Source organism: Clarias gariepinus, chromosome 3 (assembly GCF_024256425.1).
Source record: "Clarias gariepinus isolate MV-2021 ecotype Netherlands chromosome 3, CGAR_prim_01v2, whole genome shotgun sequence".
In the NCBI taxonomy this organism is placed as follows: domain Eukaryota; kingdom Metazoa; phylum Chordata; class Actinopteri; order Siluriformes; family Clariidae; genus Clarias; species Clarias gariepinus.
Window position 1 is genome coordinate 9,811,203 of NC_071102.1, and position 19,782 is coordinate 9,830,984.

The 19,782-nt window shown below is 37.6% G+C and overlaps 1 protein-coding gene across 1 annotated transcript in view; it reads right to left on the bottom strand.

Annotated features, from left to right (window-relative positions):
- si:ch211-186j3.6 (neural-cadherin) overlaps positions 1-19,782 on the bottom strand; it is a 285,750-nt gene that overhangs the window by 91,101 nt on the left and 174,867 nt on the right. The window contains exons 21-22 of the mRNA XM_053492457.1: positions 19,500-19,726; positions 10,123-10,400 (exon numbers count right to left, since the gene is read on the bottom strand). Coding sequence (XP_053348432.1) covers positions 10,123-10,400; positions 19,500-19,726 — 505 coding nt within the window. The remainder of the gene's footprint in view (positions 1-10,122; positions 10,401-19,499; positions 19,727-19,782) is intronic.

Here is a 19,782-nt window from a genome sequence, read left to right on the forward strand (position 1 = left end):
CCATCAGAAATGTCTTTCCCAGCTCGTCCTCTTCGCAAGGAAAACAGTCCTGAAATTCCATAAGTAGCTGCCACAATTGCTCCTGCTGTTGCTCATTAAGATCACTGACACTCCACTGCCATACCTCATGCAGACAGCTTATTCTTATGTTCATGATGTTCATTGTGACAATTGGGTATGTAGCGCTGTAGTGAGTAGCCGACATCCCCATGGCCTTTTCTCCATAGCTTTTCTGAGCTGGTTTCCCCCAATTTGACTCTTCCATATCTGCCATCGAACACAACTTGGGTTCACTTGTGTGTGTGTGTGTGTGTGTGTGTGTGTGTGTGTGTGTGTGTGTGTGTGTGTGTGTGTGTGTTTTACACGGGGCTTGATTTCTTCCTACTGTGCGTGGGTACGAGTATCCCCCCCTCCCATCGTCATCTTTCACATTAGTAATATTGTTCTGTACCCGAGTACCCCCTGCGTATTTACACTCTCATATAGAGAAGGGGTGGTAGGCACTCTTTGATATATATATATACTGTATATAGTATAATTATAATAATATATGGGCCAACATTGCAACATTCAATGAAACAGCTAAACTTACTGCAACATATATTTCTCATTTTTTCAAGATTTTTTTCCCACAATGCCGCCTGACTTCATGTAGTTATTGTTATTACGGCTGATTTGTCAAACAGAGTCATGTGATTATTGTTGCTGCGTTTGATTGGTGAAACAGTCATGTGGTAGATCTACTGTACTGCCGGCATGTGCGGAATAAATGGTTAGAAAAGTAATGAGTCGAGTTTAGCTGAGTGTAGCGGAGTAAGAGTAGCGTTTCTTCACAAATCTACTCAAGTAAAAGTAAAAAGTATGGTGCAGTAAAACTACTCATAGAAGTACATATTTTCAAAAAGTTATTTAAGTAAATGTAACTGGTTACTACCCAACTCTGTGACTAACGTCTGGTTCATATTTAGTAGCTACAACCAAGTTAATTGTTACAGGTGATGTGATTCAGTCCATTGTGTTTAGGTGGGTTTTACTGCCTACTTATGAAACTGGGTGATGAACAGAGTAGATTAACAAACTAAGTTGTACAAAATAAGACAGTCTTGTTTAAAGGGTACTCATTTTTGGACAATCACAGGTGTCTGCAGTGTGTATGGCACTTCTATAACCATCCATGCATTTCTGACCAGGAATAAAATCAAGTATTAAAAAGTATGGTAAAAAAAATAATTTAAATAAATTAATCCTTTGCCACAGCCAAATTAGCAATACACATAGCAATATACTGTAAAACTATGGCCTCATGCCAAGGTCTCACCTTAAGAGAGAGCACTACTATATATGTACGTTTACCACCCACTTTATTAAAACCACCTATACTCCTTCACGGTCATGCAGTTATGCAATCAGGCTATCATGTGGAAGCAGTGCAATGCAAAATATCATCTAATCAGGCCAAAAGCTTCAGGTTATCCTTTCATTAAACTTCAGAATAAGTAAAAAGTCTGATCTTTGTTACTTTGATCATGGCACAGATGTTGGTACCAGGGGCTGGTATAAGTATTTCATAAAATATTGATCTCCTGGGATTTTCAGCGTTTACACAGAATTGCATATCACAGAAATGCATAAATCAGCAGGCACAGGTGTTCCTATTAATGTTGGATAGTAAGTGTATGTCCTAACATTATTTTTTTCTTCATAGCATCAGATGTGGCCAGCTCCCTATACAATGTGTTTAGGAGGAAAATAAAAGACCTGTTCAAAGGACTTGCTGAGGTTAAACTGGACTGGCTGACTTTGTACGTTTCGTTTTAGTAGTTATAGTGTTAAATCACTTTAGTCAGCAAACAAAATGACAGCATCAATTTCAAAGAAAGATCTGAAAGAAATTTGCAATGTAGGCCTATATCCAGACAGTCTGAAGGCCTGGGATTTTTGCATATGACATCCCATTAGCACTTTATCGTAAAAAATACTTTTCCCAGCCAATACCTAAACCCCAGTCAGTGGATCCAGAGTGAGTTCTTAGCCTGGATAAAATACATGAGTCAGGAAGGGAATCCTGTTTAAAACATGTGCCAAGTATTATGCGGACAGAGTGGTCTGTTGTGTCGACCCCTTGATACAGATATTACATTACTACAAAAATCTAATTATTTTTGTTTTCAGAGCAGAATTCATTTAATATCTCATGCTTGAAACAACCGTTCCCAAGAGTCATCTATTATCAGTTCTTTAAATGTACTTTTTAATTTCACGGTGCTTTTACACAAGGCTTGATTGCTTCCTACTGTGTCTGGGTAAGAGTCTCCCCCCTCCCATCCCCTTTCCCTCACTGGTCATATTTCACATTAGTAATATTGTTCCGTACCGGAGTACCCCTTGCCTATTTACACTCTCCTATAGAGAAGGGGCGGTAGGCACCTACTGTAAGCTGGTTGGTAAGCTGCCAATAAACACAACAAGAAGAAAAGTACAAGGAAGGCAACCTTTGTGCTACACCTGATATTATTGATATTTTGGTAAAAATGTCAAAAACGAACCCCCCACCTGCCTGACTTTATTACCCATGGGTGTGTAATTCAGGGATGTTTGCACACACATATTTCAGAGGTGTTCTAAACAGCAGTCCACCTCCATGCTCATGTAAGTTTGGTCCTCATATTTGACTCAAACTGTTCTGGAGAACACCAGCTGATCCGTGCCCGGGCAAAGTATACAATGTTTACTTAAAAAAAAAAATCATGCTAGGTTTAGAGGTGAAGGCTACTTGGATCGGTTCCACAGCGGGGTTCCTAGTGTGAAAGCACCCTTACCGTCCCACAAAATTCACTCTACCTCAACACATTCATCCCTTATAAAATTGCTGGAATACAAACGGTCTTCGATATAAACCGATATATTTTTACTTTAATAGGAGCAACAGCGATATGCAAAAAGTATTTAAAATCTTTTTTTATTAAAGCTAGAATTGTGTGATGCAGTAATCTTTCATGAAGCCAATGCCAGAGAGCCACAACTTCCACTCAGCCGTGTGACCTTGATGGTAAACAAGTGACTTTGCCTTACTGTAACTCCGGACTGTAATTGCACAGTGTGTGAAAAATCAGTGGTAGTGCATTTAAATTACACCCTAATGAGGTACTGTTTAAAGTACTCCTAAGTCAAAAAAAGATTTGACTCATGTGTGTGTGTGTGTGTGTGTGTGTGTGTGTGTTTGTGTGTGTGTGTGTGTGTGTTTGGAAGACCTTAATACCCACACCATGCCAATAGGAAAGCAAAGAAATGGCTGAAAGCTTGGATTACCATTGGGTTCATGACACAAATAGCTCTGGAGAAAAAAAGAAATGATCCTGGGACATACATTATGTCGGAAAAGTATTCCAAGACATACCTTTTTTACAGTTTTAAGTTTCTCCCATAAGGACAGATGAGAAAAGAAGAAAAAGAAGAACAAGAAGAAAAAAAAAAACAAGATGCAGAGTAGAACAGCAGCTCCAGATTGCTAATGAATATGGATTTTTCTTTCCCAATGGCATCCCTTTTTTTCCTTTCTTTTTTTTTTTCAACTGCCTAATTAATCAGATGAGACTTGGCAAGATAACTGTTGTTCTCTGCCATCTATCACAGATCATGGGATGAGAACATGTGTACATCTGTATGTTCATATTTGTTTGGAAGAAGTGATGCTGATTCGACGATCTTACCAAGATATTTCTTAATATAAATTAATTTGATCAAGGCTACATAACGAAGATATTGTTCATGTGTACTCTAAACTCAGTATTGGGTTTTAAAGAAATTGCAGGACAAGCATGTTGCAGTACCTGCAGCGGTTAAGGTGGCCGGAACGGTGTTCTGTCACCTTCAGTAGATAAGGTAATATTTAGACTGGCCGATTAGAGAAAGAATCACTTTAATCTGCAAACTGTTAAATTAACCTTTTGTGTGTTGCAGTCTGGTTGAAGCTTGACTTTTCTTTAGTCTCATACCATCAATATACTCCCTTAAGTAATCAGAGCATATTATATGGTCTTGCATTACTTATAAAAATGGCGTATCTTGAATGCTTCTGTCACAAAACTCCACAAGGACACACTTTTTTTTTTAAACTCACGGCTTATGCATCTGAGTTATTTTAAGGTGAGTCATTTTCCCCTCTGCACAGCTCCACAGTATTTTCCTGTAGGTTTCGCCCACCTGTCAAATCCCACGTTAACCCCTGGTTACATATAGTTCAAACCAAATGAATGCACAACATTCAGAATAAGAAATGGTAGATATGTCAAAAAAAAAAACAGACATGTCCGTCCCCGCCAGATGATTACACCTACGAGTCTCGTAAAATAAGCTTTACTTCTCCTCTTCCCTGCAAACATAACCAGGCTTACAAATCACATGGTAATGCGGTCATTATAAAAAAACAAAAAAACTGAAAGTCTCCGTAGGTCGAAGAATTCTTCACTCCTACATCCTCGACAGGTATTATAGTAATGTGGGAGTAAAATATTTATAGAGACATTCATTATATCAATGAAAGATTCCTATCGAGGCATCATATGGGACAATTTCATTACAAATCAATAATATACTGTTAAAATCAATTAAAAGTCACAAGTAAACTATTAGGACGCTTGCGCTGTGATATTAACACATTAACAGAAAACACAACACTATTAATAATCATCATTACAGCTTATTACAAAACCACCAGAAACCAATGAAGAAATGCATTTGCCCAAAATTCTTCTGTTAAACTGGTTATATAGCACTTTTGACTAGGAAGCTTATTTGACTTGATAATAACTGATTTAACCTCATTATTATTTTTTATCTTAATTGAGTTATTAGTCATTATTAGGCTAAAAATTTATCTCCCTATTTATTGGAACTAGTACATACAGTATTCATACGTTACTACAGTGAGGCATGGATAGCATGTGTGCGTTTAAGGAGGTGTTGATTGCCTGATACCTGATAGATTATGCAGCAATCAAATGCAAGGCACTTAATTTTAAATAAGCTCTTTGGAATACACTACTTGATACTGATGATGTGTTTGTTGCTCTGCATTACTAATGACCCTACGGGATATTAATTATACCGCATTTGTAAACATTTTGCATCATTACCACAGAAAGAAAGCTACTATTTCCCCCTCTATATTTATTCCAATCTATGCACTGTACAACATGCAATGAAATACTAAAGCGCATTACGTGGAATCTCTCACATACTCAGATATATTTCCTTCCACATAATTGAAAGAGATCAGGAAGGAACGAGGCTCCCTCAGGCAATAAGTCCAACCTGTTGCAGAAGCTCACATTCACAGTGGATTCCCAGAGTTGCTTCTAATGAGAAATTAAAGATGTGAACTATATTCTGTCTGCCAGCAACCCCTTGGCTGACATTGGAGATTTAGCTATTAACTAAATTTTCATACTGAAATAAATAAATTAATGACTTAATTAATTGTGCGGCATGTTGGCTTAGTGGTTAGCACTGTGGCCTTGCACCTCTAGGGTCTGGGTTCGATTCCCAGCCAGGTTTGATTCTCGCCTCTGCGTGCATGGAGTTTGCATGTTCTCTCTGCGCTTGGTTGGTTTCCTCCGTTTTCTTCTCACAGTCCAAATAAATGCAGATTAAGCTAATTGCCTTTTCTCAAATTGCCCATAGTGTTGATAGGTGTGTGTGCCAGGCAATTGGATTGGCACCCCATCCAGGGTGTACCCCACCTCGTAACCTACAGTAAGTCACCTGGGATGGCCATCAGGTCTCCCGCCATCCAGTATACAGGTTAAAGCCGTATAGACGATGAGTGAATAATGAATTAATTAATAATTAAATAAATAAATCTTCTTCCATCCATCACCATTTTTCCAGACGTCTCCCAGTGTATTTTTATTCTGTAAGGAAAATCAATAGTCATAAAGGACCTTGGTAATTGAATTGAATAGCAAGCAGAAGAAAAACTTGCTGCACCTCATATTTGCAAAAACTCTCGGTGGTGAGAAGATTATCCTTACAAATATTAGAAGAGCTCTAGCTGGAAAGTTCATTCGAACTTGAGTTATACGGCATTCTCAAAGATGCCGGTGAGCATAAGAAAGAGAAAAAGGGGAACAAGCCTAACTCTTTCACGCTGTTTCATCACACACTTTCATCATACTGTACAGAGACCAAACTTCCAATATGTTGCGTTTAGCCTCATGCTTAAGTAGTGTTTATTGACCATGAGTGCATAAGCACTGGTCCAGCAGACCATCTCTAATCCAGGTAACTGAAATGATATCTGAAGCAATGCTTTCAGCAAAGTTTTAAGCAAAGGACCCAGATTTTTTTTTTTTATGAATAATATGAATATTATTATATTAAATAGAATGTAAGGGCCATATTTCATTTTTGAAATTTGTTGTTGTGTTTATTTCATTTTAATTTGTTAGTTACTGTAAGCATTAAGCATTAAGTCTGTTGGTTAAGCATTAAACATTAAGTCCATTGAGTTTATTAGTTCAAGCATTAAGCATTATACCGTAATTTGTATTGTGACATCATTTCATAAGTTGTTCTGTGACATCATCCCACAGTTGTGTAGCTGCATGTCTATCTCGCACGTTAGTTGTTCAGTTGTTGTTAAGACACGGAAGAATACAGAAAGGTGTAGAGAACACAAGCTTTTGACCGTGATACTGTAAGCTAAAGGATACAGTAAAATAAGTTGTTGTAACTGTAATCTACTGAAGCTACAGAACACAGCAAACGACTTGTCGTGACCACTGTGGATTTATGCACGGAACTGTAACAACCGTTGTACTTTGATGTTAAAAATAAAACAAGAGGCAAAGAAATCAACGGACGTCTGGAGTCGTGAGTGTGTAACAAGAAAGACATGCGTCAGAACTTGTGAATAACATGCACGTACAAAGAATATGGATAAATTTTGTTAATCGGTATCACATACAAAGCTAAGGATCTAATGTGCTCTAATCATGATGTGCTTCAAGTCATGACGTCTAAATTCTAATTCTGTTTCTCAATTGTTAAACTCAATCTGCAGCAAAATTGTTGCAGTTATAGACATTTAAAACCCATACGGCACAATTTCCTAATCACAAGCCGGATGCAAAAAAATAGGAACTCTCTTAGGATGAGAGCATTGCAAAAAGAAAAAAAAAAAATTACCATATCTTGTCAAATGCCTTTGTGTAATCATATTTTAAACATTACTCTTAACTATAATCAACAAAACTAATTAACATATTGAAAAATATCACAAAAATATATATTTTTGTGCAATAGGTGAGTTTTCTTTTTACAACCCTTTTTACATTATCTAATTTTTTTTCTCTACATTTCATTGTAACCAATTATTATTATTTTTAAATCTGAGCATATGATAAAATTTCCTACACGTTTTGTTACAATAGACATATTACTAGCCTGGGGTGTCTGGTACCAGATGATTTTGTATTTGGTAATCTTTTTTATTTTGTCACATACAGTAAGTAGGCTGAACATCCAGAAAACGATGTAAAATAACAACCCTATTCCTTAATGAATTTTACACACACGCACAGAAAAAAAAAAAATACCACGAAAGTCCATTTCAACTAAATGTTTAAGTTTGGAAACGCTAAAAACGTGTTATGTAGCACAATATCCAGTCATCTTGTCCTTTTAAAACCCATTGAGAAAAAAATAAGGAGGTTGCCAGAGGTCAATAATACACTAATCAATCAAAGATTTAAACCCAATACATTATAGGCAATAGTGTGTGAGCTCCCCTTGTACAGTACCACTGGAAAAGCTCCACAATACCTCTGGGGTTGTGCTGTGGTGTCTACCAGGTCAGTAGCTGCAGATCTTTTGGGTGCTATGGGTTGCAAGGTGGGGCCTCCATGGATTGGACTTGTTTGTCCGGCATGTCCCATGGATGCTCAGTTTGACTAAGATCTGGGGAACTTGGAGGCCAACCTTGAACTCTTTTCTTGCTAAGCCCTATACACAGCAGGCCAGGTCACTGAGTGTTCTCAAAAAAAGTGCTACTTTTCCAGCATTGACCTTTTTTGTAATTTGTGCTGCATTGGCTTTTCTGTGGGGTTGGACCAGACAGGCTGGCCTCAGGTGCCCATGCTCCTGTTACCAATTTACTAGTATATAATTGGTACTCAGTGTTATTAAATTGGACCTGGTAGTGGTATTGTTCGAGTTGTGAATGATTGGTGTATATTTTACACACGAAGTGAATACGACAGCTTATAAAGGAAGCACTGGTCAATGACCGGCTGGCTTTTCATTGAGTGCACAACCAATTTATATAATTTAGTTGTTTGTTTTCTTTATGTCTATACTAATGCATGTAGCTTACCATGCTATTACATTAGATGGATACTTTTGTGGCTGAGTTAATGAGATTTCTTGGACTGGGGCAGTTTGTCCACATCTCATCATATATATTTAAATGTATTTGAATATGTATTTGAAAGTATTTGAATGTTTTACTCATCACCACTGTTCTGTTTTATTATATTTTAAAAGACAATAGACACAATTTAGTATATAAATAAAGGAAAATGCACAGTGTGAATGTTTTATGAGTGTGTGTTTTATAATTGCATATATTCATGACCATATGAACATGCAATTAAAACAGTTTAAATTACGTTTCCATTAATTTACATCTTTAATTATGAATTATTTATGAAATATGCAGATGTGTTTAAGCGATTATTACAAGAAAGACACTACAAAAAAGTGTTATATTGGCATAGGTTCGCACAAACACACTGTCCCAGAGCTGGTTTGCAGTGTTCTATAAAAGAAACAATGCCACAGCGAAGCAGAAAAGCAGAATGGCTTCTAAGCAACAACTTATTCACACAGACAAATTGGCACTTGCAACCATTCCACTATTCTGGCACTGATGCCTGATTTCAGCCTAAAAGCACTATATGAAAAGACTGGCAAGACCATAACTACATAAAAGCAAAGCCGGTTAGCTTACTCACCCATTTGATGGCTGGTGTACATAGCATTGCTAATAATAATTAAATATGCTAAAATGAAATATATTTAGCCTTAATTGCACATGTTAGCTAGCTAATTAGTAGAGGGCAACCTAATCCAATTATAATAGCTTATAACATAGTGTCCAGATTGTTAGAGAGAAGGGGGACCAGGGGGACCAGATGTTTAAATATATCTATTCGTTGGATGTTGGCCTGTGCAATGCTTTTTCTTTCCTCCCTCTTCTGCTTTAAGGTTCACAGTCAACATCTTTGTCAAATGACCTGGCACTGTTAGAAATGAACAAAGTGGTGTAATTGGACCAGCAGCAAATCACCAAATCACTTGATGAAAGTTCCTTAGATCTCTGAACAGAGGAAATGTCATTAATGGTTTTTCAAAATAATGCAATTTTTTATGGTTATAAAAGGTTTGACTGAATTTAATAAATGAGCCAGATTGGTTAAATAGTGTAATTTAAATGCAGGCTAATGTCCACTTGGGTCCACCTTTTTATGATTTACTACTGCACAGTATAAAGCCTAGATTTTATCTATTTTTTTTTACTTTTATATTTGTATTTAATTATTTAGTTGTATTTTTTTTTTTTTTTTTTGCAATTTTGCTTTATTACTGTTTGTTTATAAAACTTATAGCTCAGTTCATGCACTTAAATGTATATGGTAATAAATGTTTGACTTTATGGGCCTATAAAGGAATTGTTGATTTCACACCAACAGCATTAATGCAAACAAATGAATCTATCTAAACAACCCAAAACAAAGTAATACGAAGGTAATGGTGAATGAATTTTATATTGTGAATTCGTACAGGCACATTTATTCTTCTGTGAACAGTATATATCCTCTAGTAAAGACACCACAAGCTCTCAACACAAGCTCTCAAGGCCCCAGAGGGTAATAAAGTAAATGTATACGTATAGCTACTAGTTTTAAAAAAAGCAATCAGGCCACAACAGGGGGAAAAACAGACTTACACCTAGTCATCCAATTAAGCATTATCTTAAACTTATACAGTACATGTAACTGGTTAAAAACAGAGCCTTTATGGTTTAAACACACAATGACAGAATGGCAGAAACTGTCTAACCTGTATCCATTCTGACTGTCCACGCACACTCCTCCATTGTGGCAGGGGTTCCTGGGATACGTGGAGCATCCTTGGTGCAGGTGCTCCCGGGCCGAGCAGCCACACACAGCTGTGGACTCCAGTGTCACTGACACCAAAGCCATACTCTCTGAATCCACCACGGAGGGCCTCTCGCTTACACTCAGCCTGTTCATGCAGCCTCCACCTCCGCTGCAGTCCACCGCCGCACACTCGTCGATGTGCACCTGGGTAACATTCACCTGCAGGAATGACTGCAACTTGGGATAGTAAGAGAGGAAGAAATAATAGAGAGAGAGAGAGAGAGAGAGAGAGAGTAGGGCATTAAAGAGAGCATCCACTGACGTGATGAAAAAGAGATTTTTTCAGTCAATCCTATGCCTTGATCAGAAACCTCGAAAAGATGGGAAATGAAAGAACAAGGTCAATGAGGCCCTACGCTCCAGTGTTAGCATGCAGAGCAACAAACAACAGCCACAAACCCATAAAAAAACAAAAAAAAACAAAACGAACTGCAACAAAATGAAATGACTTCAGTCCTCTCAGGTAAAAGTCATACAACAGTAAACACCCTCATCTGCACACTTTGTTTCATCTCCTGCCACTGCAACCGACGACTTATCCCACTCCGCACTTTTTCTGAAAGCGCATAAACGATAAAACGTAACCTTTGCTCTGTGCTTCAACAGCAATTTTTCAACAGCTTGCTAAGGACTGCGTATTGTCTTGTGATTCAACGACTCTCATCTTATCCAGAGTGCGTAGGTACTGTATATATAAGTGTATTCACAGCTGGCAAATAATATACAGGGGACAGAGAGTAAGAGATGAGACTGTGCCTTAGTTCTAAATGTAACTGAATATGTAACTGCGCTCTCCTCTGTAAAGGAAATCCATTTGCTTTAATAATAATCGTAAAAGCAGTGACAGGCTAAGCTAACGTCATAGTGCGGCTGCTGAGAGGACCTGCTAGATTAGTGCTCAAATAACTGATTAATGATAGTGGCTTGTTTTACTCTGGAACGTCCAGGCCATTATGGCACCACATTGATGTGGTACAGCCCACCAGTAGGGAGCTTTTATCGCTTTCTGCTTTATTGTCACAACTGCTTTTAAATCTATATACAGTGTCATGAATGGGCAATAAATCAAAGCCAAGAATAACATGTGTGAAGTTTTAAAATAATATAGAGCATGACTGGTAAATATACAACAAATTACAGCATTGCTTTTGTCCCAAATTACCTACTGTTTGAAGAGTTTGCACCATTATCAGGTGTGTTTTTTTATATAATTTTTATACTACTACTACTACTACTACTTCTTATAATAATAATAATATTTACCAATCAACCATAATGTTATGACCACTAGGTGAACTAAACAACACTAATTACCAACTTTACGCCAGCAAACTGGCTCGTGGGCACCCAAGGCTCTCCCCTTTGAGCAAAAGCCAACCCAGCTGCTTTAATCCCAGAGAAAAGCCAATGCAGCATAAATCGGCAAAAAAAGCCAGTGCTGGACACAATAGAAAGAGATCTAAACACTAAGTGCATGACAGCCTGACACACATGCGGGAGCTGACAAAGAGCCCAGGGCCACCGACCTAACTCTGGCCCTCCAACTCCCCAGATCCCATTCCCATCGAGCGCCAACAGAATGCACTGGACAAACAAGTCAGATGCATGGATGCTCCACCTTGCAACCCACAGCATCCAGAGGATCTGCTGCCAGCGCTGTGGTGGCAGACACTACAGCCACCCTTGTGACACAAGTAAATTAAAAACTAGGTGGTTTTAATGTTGATATTTTTATGTGTTTGGCTGATTTATCCTTAGTAAATTATTCATTCATTCATCTGTATCTTCAGTAAGTTTTTGAGCCTGGTCACGAAGTAGAGACAATCCCGTAAAAAAATTACTATAAGTTGGATGGGAAAATTAACCCCTGGAATTTCTGAAGAAGTTGGACGTAGAGAGTTTTAATACAAAGCTTATTCTTTCATTTGAGGACAACTTGCCTTAATTGCTCTTTATGCAATGTAACTGATGTTTCAGCTGATCTTTTGGACTTTGGGACTATTTTTCTCTTTTTTCTAGGTGTGGGTTTGGAGGCAGGCTGTTTGAACTTGTCTATTTGTAGTGTTTTCTATGTAACCAAGGGCTTTATAAAAGAATGAGGGGTGGCCCAAGACTTTTACACAGTACTGTATACTAATTTATAGACCCTGTACTACTTATTTATCATTTATTTATCACTATTTAAAAAAAAATTACATGTATTATTATCATTATTATTATTATTATTATTATAAAGAATATGATGAATAAGCATCACTATCTTGAAAGATGAACTTTTTTCCCAAAAGAACATAACAAATATTTGCATAAAACTCGGCATAAAAATATCCTTCGTTCATTTTTGCAGTTTTTTTCCAAAGATTTTAAACGTGATGACAGTCCTGAAACGCGACTGATTCTCACTTTCAGACCTATCTGAGATAAATCTGTAAGCCTTAATGATCTAGATTTAATGTAATTTAAAGCTGCTAAATGTAACAGATTTTTATTAGCAGCAAGCATGGAGATTAAAATATAATGCGTTAGAGAATAAGTGCATCACAGCAACTTACTAATTAAGCATTTCTAAAAAACTTTCTTTTTTAAACTAAATTATTTCTAAAGAAATGTGGCTTGTTTTGAATATGTGGCAGGAGTACAGCATATGAATGTTAATGATATTGTCACAAAAATGATCAAATTCAGGATGGTACATCTCCCTACATGATGATTATTTTCCTAACACAGCATGCCACATCATGTTTTATTCCCTACTTAGTAAATCCCCCTGTCTAATTTGCAATTGATCCAACCCCTATTTCAAGAGCAATGTGTCCAGCCCTCCTCACACAGACAGTAAAGGTTAAAATGTTCAATAACACCACTGGCTAAACTCCCCGAGCGCTCTAGCTGTCGCTCCGCTGTTCTCCTGGGACCCGGAGGCTTTTCTATTTACCATACAAAGTGTGGCCAGCATAGGGCACACAGGCCTCTAACTGCCACTTTCATGTGCTAATGCTTGCTAAAAAGGTGATTTGCATGCATTACCTGTGAGGTTAACCACCGAAAAAGAGGTCTCATTTCATCAGAGCTCAGAGACATCCGATCAGCCCTGGCTTCATATCGCCAGACGAGACGGAGTAACAGAAGCCCACACATGGGAGCTGGGGATCTGCACACAGCCCATAGCTAGTTGACGGAAAATCTAATCACGCTAGCTGGCTCTGGCTCATCTTTCTCTCTTTCTGGCTCTCCATCGTTGTCTCTCTCTATCCTCCAGGCTATCTCCAAATGGTTGTATTTGTACTGCAAGTCTGCTTCTTCCTCAGAGTTAATTTCCAAACGCCACCCAATATGAAACCTAGCGGAATTAGACCTACAATACCCACAATTCCCACATGAACAACAGTCTGCAGAGGGAGTACTCTGGCAGAGAAGAATCTCCTGGGGATTGTTCAAAAACAGTGGTTATGGCATCATTTACTCTGTTTAGGAGCAGTTTTCACTCTTACTAGTCTTAAACAGAGCTAAATTAATACGTGTTTTTTTTTTTTTTTTTTTTGCTGTTTGGTTTGCATCACACTTATCGCACTTCGCTGGTTGAATCAGAATATCCAGAGCGCATCGCACTTCCGCAGTACTACAGCTCTCTCAGGCTACGATCATGAAAGCACAATAAACTACAATAGGTTCTTCATGTGCTCCATCCGGCTTCGCTTCACATACTCTCACCACTAGAACACCAAATTACACACACCACTGTGCTTTTCCATCTCTGCCGTTATGCTCGCATGCTCGGTCTGAACTTCTCATAATGAGCAACAGGTGTGACATTCAGCATGACAATACTTACTATCACAACAACTGCTGATGTCCTCAAAGCAGGCATCTTAAATTACAAAAAAAACAAAAAAAACAAATAGAATGCTGTGCATTTGTCAAAGTGTGGCCCTATCTTTCAAGTCAACCTGAAAAATCTTCCAATTATTTATTTGGCACATAATTACTGCAGCTGCTGACATTCTGGGGAGCTCTGAAAATCATAGACCTAAAAATCTGACTTGAGCCACAATGTTGTTTTGCCAGCATAAAGACATAAAACTCTGTTTTGTCTAAGAAAAAAAAAACAACAAGTTTTGCACCTCATTTCATGCTCCGGTGCCTGCATGCAACAGATAAAAAGCTGCTCCCAGTAATGAGCAACTAGCGTTCTCAAGCTGTCTCAAATCACGTCTTCACACACTTTTAATGCAGGTAGTGTGTTCACCATGGGAAATTCAACAAGATGTAGTGTTAGTTGGATTTAAAATTAGCTAGGCCTTTAGGGCCAACAGCAGCTGTAGTTATGTTTATTTATATGTCAATGTAGCGACAAAAAAAGAAATCTACACCTCACTAATTTGTTTTTACACACCACTAGGGGCTTATTATTCTAATTTCTGCACAAAAATGTAGGCTTGCTTGAAAATCTGGTGGTTCCGGTAGAATGAATAAATAAGTAAATAAATAAATAAATAAACAAATAGACACACCATACATTTAATAATGACATTTGTCATTGATACAAAAAACACGGATATGATATACTGTAGATCTGCCACAATTAGAAACTAATTTAGATCCTTTATTTAATTTAAATAGGATTTTGTCATAATATATATTTATATAAGACTTAAAATAATAATAAAAAAGAAAAGAAAGAAAGAAAATATCTAAAACAAAATTAAACATTACAAAATTATAAAGAGATTATAAACCATAATGAACTGAAGAAAGTCAATATTTAGTGTGGCAACACTTAATGCTTTTAAGGATTTAAATGATTAATTAACAGTCTCGGGTACAGTTTGTATATTATTATAAGTATTATTATTATTAGTATTATTATTATTACTATTATTTTTTAACATTTTTATAAAAGGGTTTATCATATCATATGTATGCTTTCTTAACTAAGTACCCCTCTTTTAATTCATTATTTATTTATTTTTTTCTATAAAACCATAATAATTTCTTTAAAAAAATCATCTGATCATACGTTATAACCCTTTTCTAGATTGATGCATGGCAAAAATTGCTTTTTTAAAACCATTGCTTTTGTCTTTCCTTCTTGGCACTGTATTAACAGACACCTAGAGCAAACTGCCAAAACTTCTGCTTTTATACTTACCTGCTGATGAGCAATTATTCACTGGCTGCAACTTACCCTCTAACATCCTGTGGAAACACTAAGTGGGTACAGTACTTACTGTGGTATTGCACACCTGTTTTTTTTTTTTTTCTTTTTGTCTTCATTCATTTAAATAAATAATGGCATGGTGAAAAATGTTATATGTTGTTTGTCTGAGGTTGTATTAGCCTAACACTAAGAGCGACTACAATCAGAAGAGTTTCATTGTTTTGCACAAAAACACATAGGATTAAAAGAAGGTACAAGCTTAAATACAAGCTCAGCACTTTCGATGCTTGAGTACACATGTACCGTAGGTAAGTACTTCTGTACTTTTTTCAAGTGGAAATGTATATGGAGGATTTTGCTCTGTACCGACTAACAAACAAACTTTTTTTCCCCTCTAACATTTAATTTGTTGGGAGAGAAAAAGTTTGGGACTGTAAAGTTTGTTGTTCTGATGCAATAACACACAAAACAATAAAAGTCATAAAATGAACATTTGTACTAAAATAAGACTGCACAGTACAGTCTGCACTTCATCTCACTACAGCATTAAATTTGCCCACTGACCTCTCCTACCGCATTCAAGTGAGTAAATGAGGCTCTGGGTGTACGAGTCTTTTATAAGAAAAATAATCAGGGGGAAAAAATCTTGTGCACTCTTTTTGTCTTAAAATCACACTAAAAAGTTTCTATAAACCACAAAGACTCGTTATCTCTGGATCAGCATACAGTATGTCTATAAATATTGACTTGATTTAAATATCGAAGCTTAAAAACCCACATATTAATACAGTGCAGGGTTCTGTGCAAAAGTCTTAGACACCATCTTACAGTACAGAAGAATAGGTTTATGTCTGTAAGGAAAGCAACATAATTTTTTGGAGAAAAATAATAATGTAGGAGTTATGCTAATAATGTAGGAGTTTTGCATGAAAATAGGAAGGAGCAAGTGTGACAAAGCCTAACAGCTGTTTTACTTGAGGTATTGTGCAACAAAAAAAAGATGCTTAACCATGAATAAAAATGCTTTTGAAAAGATTTCTACATAAAAGAAACATATAAAGAGCATTAAAGAGTGGTAAAGTTAACAGTCAATATTTGGTGTTAAAACTTTTGGCTTGAAAATAATCAGTAAAGTTAGATAAGAATGTGTGAAGTTTTAAACATCGGGGAGGTTTTACTGAGTGTGCTGGAGAATATACAGTACAGTCTTCTGGTCACTTTGCTACACTTGCTTATTAGAGCCCAAGCACTATTGGGTACAAAGGACCCACTTGTTTTCCTAATGGATTCTTGGATTTTTTTTTTTCCCCACCTAAATCTTTGGCTTTTTGGGGGTTGTAACATGCTTAAAAACTAAAAAAAAAAAAAAGGTTGGAATCTGCTCCCATAGGGTACTAGAGAGTAGCGTGGCCTGGGATTTCGGCTCTGGGGCACTGAGAAACCTTTCTTATCTTTATAGTATCCAAGAACTAGACGCCTTCAGTACTTGGATACTATAATGCTGAGATAAATGCATTAGTGTAGCAAAGGATTATATAGAGAAATAAAGGTATTTTTACTTTAATTATTATGTTCTGTTAATCTGCACAATCAAAAGTCTTGGTTTGACTTAAACACTCCTTTGTTTACCAAAAAACAATTAAAATTGCAATATGGAGTTGAAAGATTTTTTTCCCCTTCAAAGTGCCCAAACATTGCTTCAATAGTCTTCCTGTCTTTCATGTTTTTAAACGTAATTCTTTAATGCTGCTGATGGTTGAGTGGCAAAACATTGCTGCTTCAGTGCTCTTATGCCTGTCCTACCTTCCAGCTCCCCCAGACGTGCTATAATTACAATGTACAACCTTTTAAGCCACTGTAAGATAAGAGCATAACTAATGATCTGTTCTCTTCGTCTGTAGAGTTGTACTGTATGCCAGATCCTGACACACTGCTACTCTGATCATCCACTGATGCAGAATGATTCATCCTGATGAATCATACATATATCCTCTATACTCGTGTTCCTCTACCATCTTAATCTAAAACATTCTGCACTTGTGACTCAACTTCTCCTGCCATGGATGGTTCCACAGGTGGGACCGGGGACATCTCTAGGACTTCTTAAAAGCAGTTACTCTATAAGAGCCACCTTCACCTTTTTACTAGAGAACAGCATATTTACGCATCATGGAGATTACTGTAGCTTATGCTCATCCTAGTATTAAAAACAATACGATTATACCCAATAAGCATTCCATATCCTTTCCACAACATTATGTCCTTCGGCTTTTCTGTACTGTATATGGCTGTTTTTGATAAATTATCCAACTGTCATCCAGGATATTATTATTCCCCCTTTGGTATGTATGGTTCAGTTCAAAGTTTCTCCTTAGGGCATTTCACCTTTCTTTTTTTGTCAATGGTTAGATCTAGGATTTCAGTTAAGCTGAATTGTGATAATATAAATCATTAAAATATCTCATCAGACACCAAATTCTCAGTTCTGTTTCCTGTACATCCAGCAGCTTGAACGCTGAATGAATACAGGAGGAACATCTCTGGGACTTTAGAGACAAAGGAGGGTGATTTTCTCATCTTCTGAAATGTCAGCATGGGCATGCACTGATGCTGATAATCGCTGAGGTATTCTGAGCATATCTGTCCATGGGGATGGTGGGTTAAGGAAGCAGGATGGAAGGATGAACCCCAGGGAGATGACCGATGTGCCCCTCGATCTGGTTCCTTTATCCCAGCAGGCCACAGGAGAATCCTGGGATGTTCAAAACTGAGCATGTTCGGGGGAAAAAGGGAGAGAGAGCTAAATTCTCAGAGCTCACTGAAGAGGATTAGGCAATGCTGAAAACTGGATATAAGGAGGCGTCTCTGTTTCTGTCTCCCTCTCATCATCCACCCCGAGCTTATCTGACACGCAGACAGCCATCGTGGTTGCCAAAAATAAAGCAATAACTTGAGAGGTTGAAATCTTTACATGATCCCCCCCCCCTTTTTTTTTTCTTTTTCGATTTTTTGTTTATTGTTTAATTTAAAGCTGGTGTGGATTCCATGCCGCACTCCTTTTAAATAAAATTTCATTATCCTAAATAAACTCTTTTTCATAGTATCCCCAATACAATATGGTGGAACAAAGCAGGTATTCCATATTAATAGGGTGCTCCAGGTAAATATACACCTTCTTCTGGCCAAACGCTTGGCTTTGAGTAATGAAAGCAAGAACTAGCAGAGGCAAGAGAATAAGGGATCAAACAAGTCAGAGAATAAGAAAGTGGGTCTTTTGTGGAGTATTTCCTGCAATTAGAATGCCAAACACTGATAACTCTAGCTCTCCTCTTCATCTCTACTGCCCCTCCTTTATGTGCCTCTCTCCCAGCTCTATAGCTCACTCTCAGCTTTATACTTCCTCTCTCATTCTGATCAACGTCTGTCCTCTGAGGGCAAGCGCATTCAAATAAATTGCTGCAGGCTGCTCGAAAATCACACCTGAACTCTTCTTCGGCTTCTTTGTGCTTAAATCGCTTTATATTTGCAGAAGAGAGGCAGGAGAGCGGCACATATTTCACAGAAAAGAACTGTGTAGCCAGTGGCAGAATGATCCCGAAAGGGCTTTTAATCTAAGTAATTAAGCTGAAGTAAAGAACATGTCTCAAGCCTTTTCAAGCATGCTTAAGGGAAAGTTGCTCATTTTGTCGACCCGCGATCTACAGGTGACTGCGAGAGTAATGATGCCAAGCTTAAGTAATTGAGACAGTTGTTATAACTGTTGTATGTCTTTTGTGTGACGGCTCATATTTTTGCAGCCGGGTTCACAGACGAAGCTTGCCTACAGCTTGCTCGTGGCAACAACTAATTATCATGCAAACAGATCTCACAAAAGTATGGCAAACTATATCGGAGATAAGCAGATACAAAACAATTATTTTAAAACTTTCAATCCTGAACTAGAAGATGCATATCAGGGAAAAATATATATATATATACAAAACCCTTCTATTGTTTATTGCACTGTGCATTGCGAGTCCAGGATAATAAAGTACACTCTACCCTGAGAGATATTCCCCTTTACTGCTCTATATCTTTATATAACTACAGTATGCATGAAACCAGGACAGAAAACCTACCTTCTGTTTATGAGCTGCGAGATATCCGTGCAGTCTCTCGGCACGCTGGAAGGGGTTACTGTGCACTGAGAAGCGCACGTCCAGGGTCCTGTCCCGCACTTCTATAAGGCTAAAGATATTAACATCATCTGCACCAACAGACAGCATCTCGGAAAGGAAGTCTCCCAGCAACTCATATCTGCTCCGTAGACCTCCTCGCTGCTCCATAAACTCTTTTGCGGTGATGTCTGTGGAGAGTGCACAAAGAAAGCGTCTGGTTGATTTTCCGTCCTGTCTACATCCT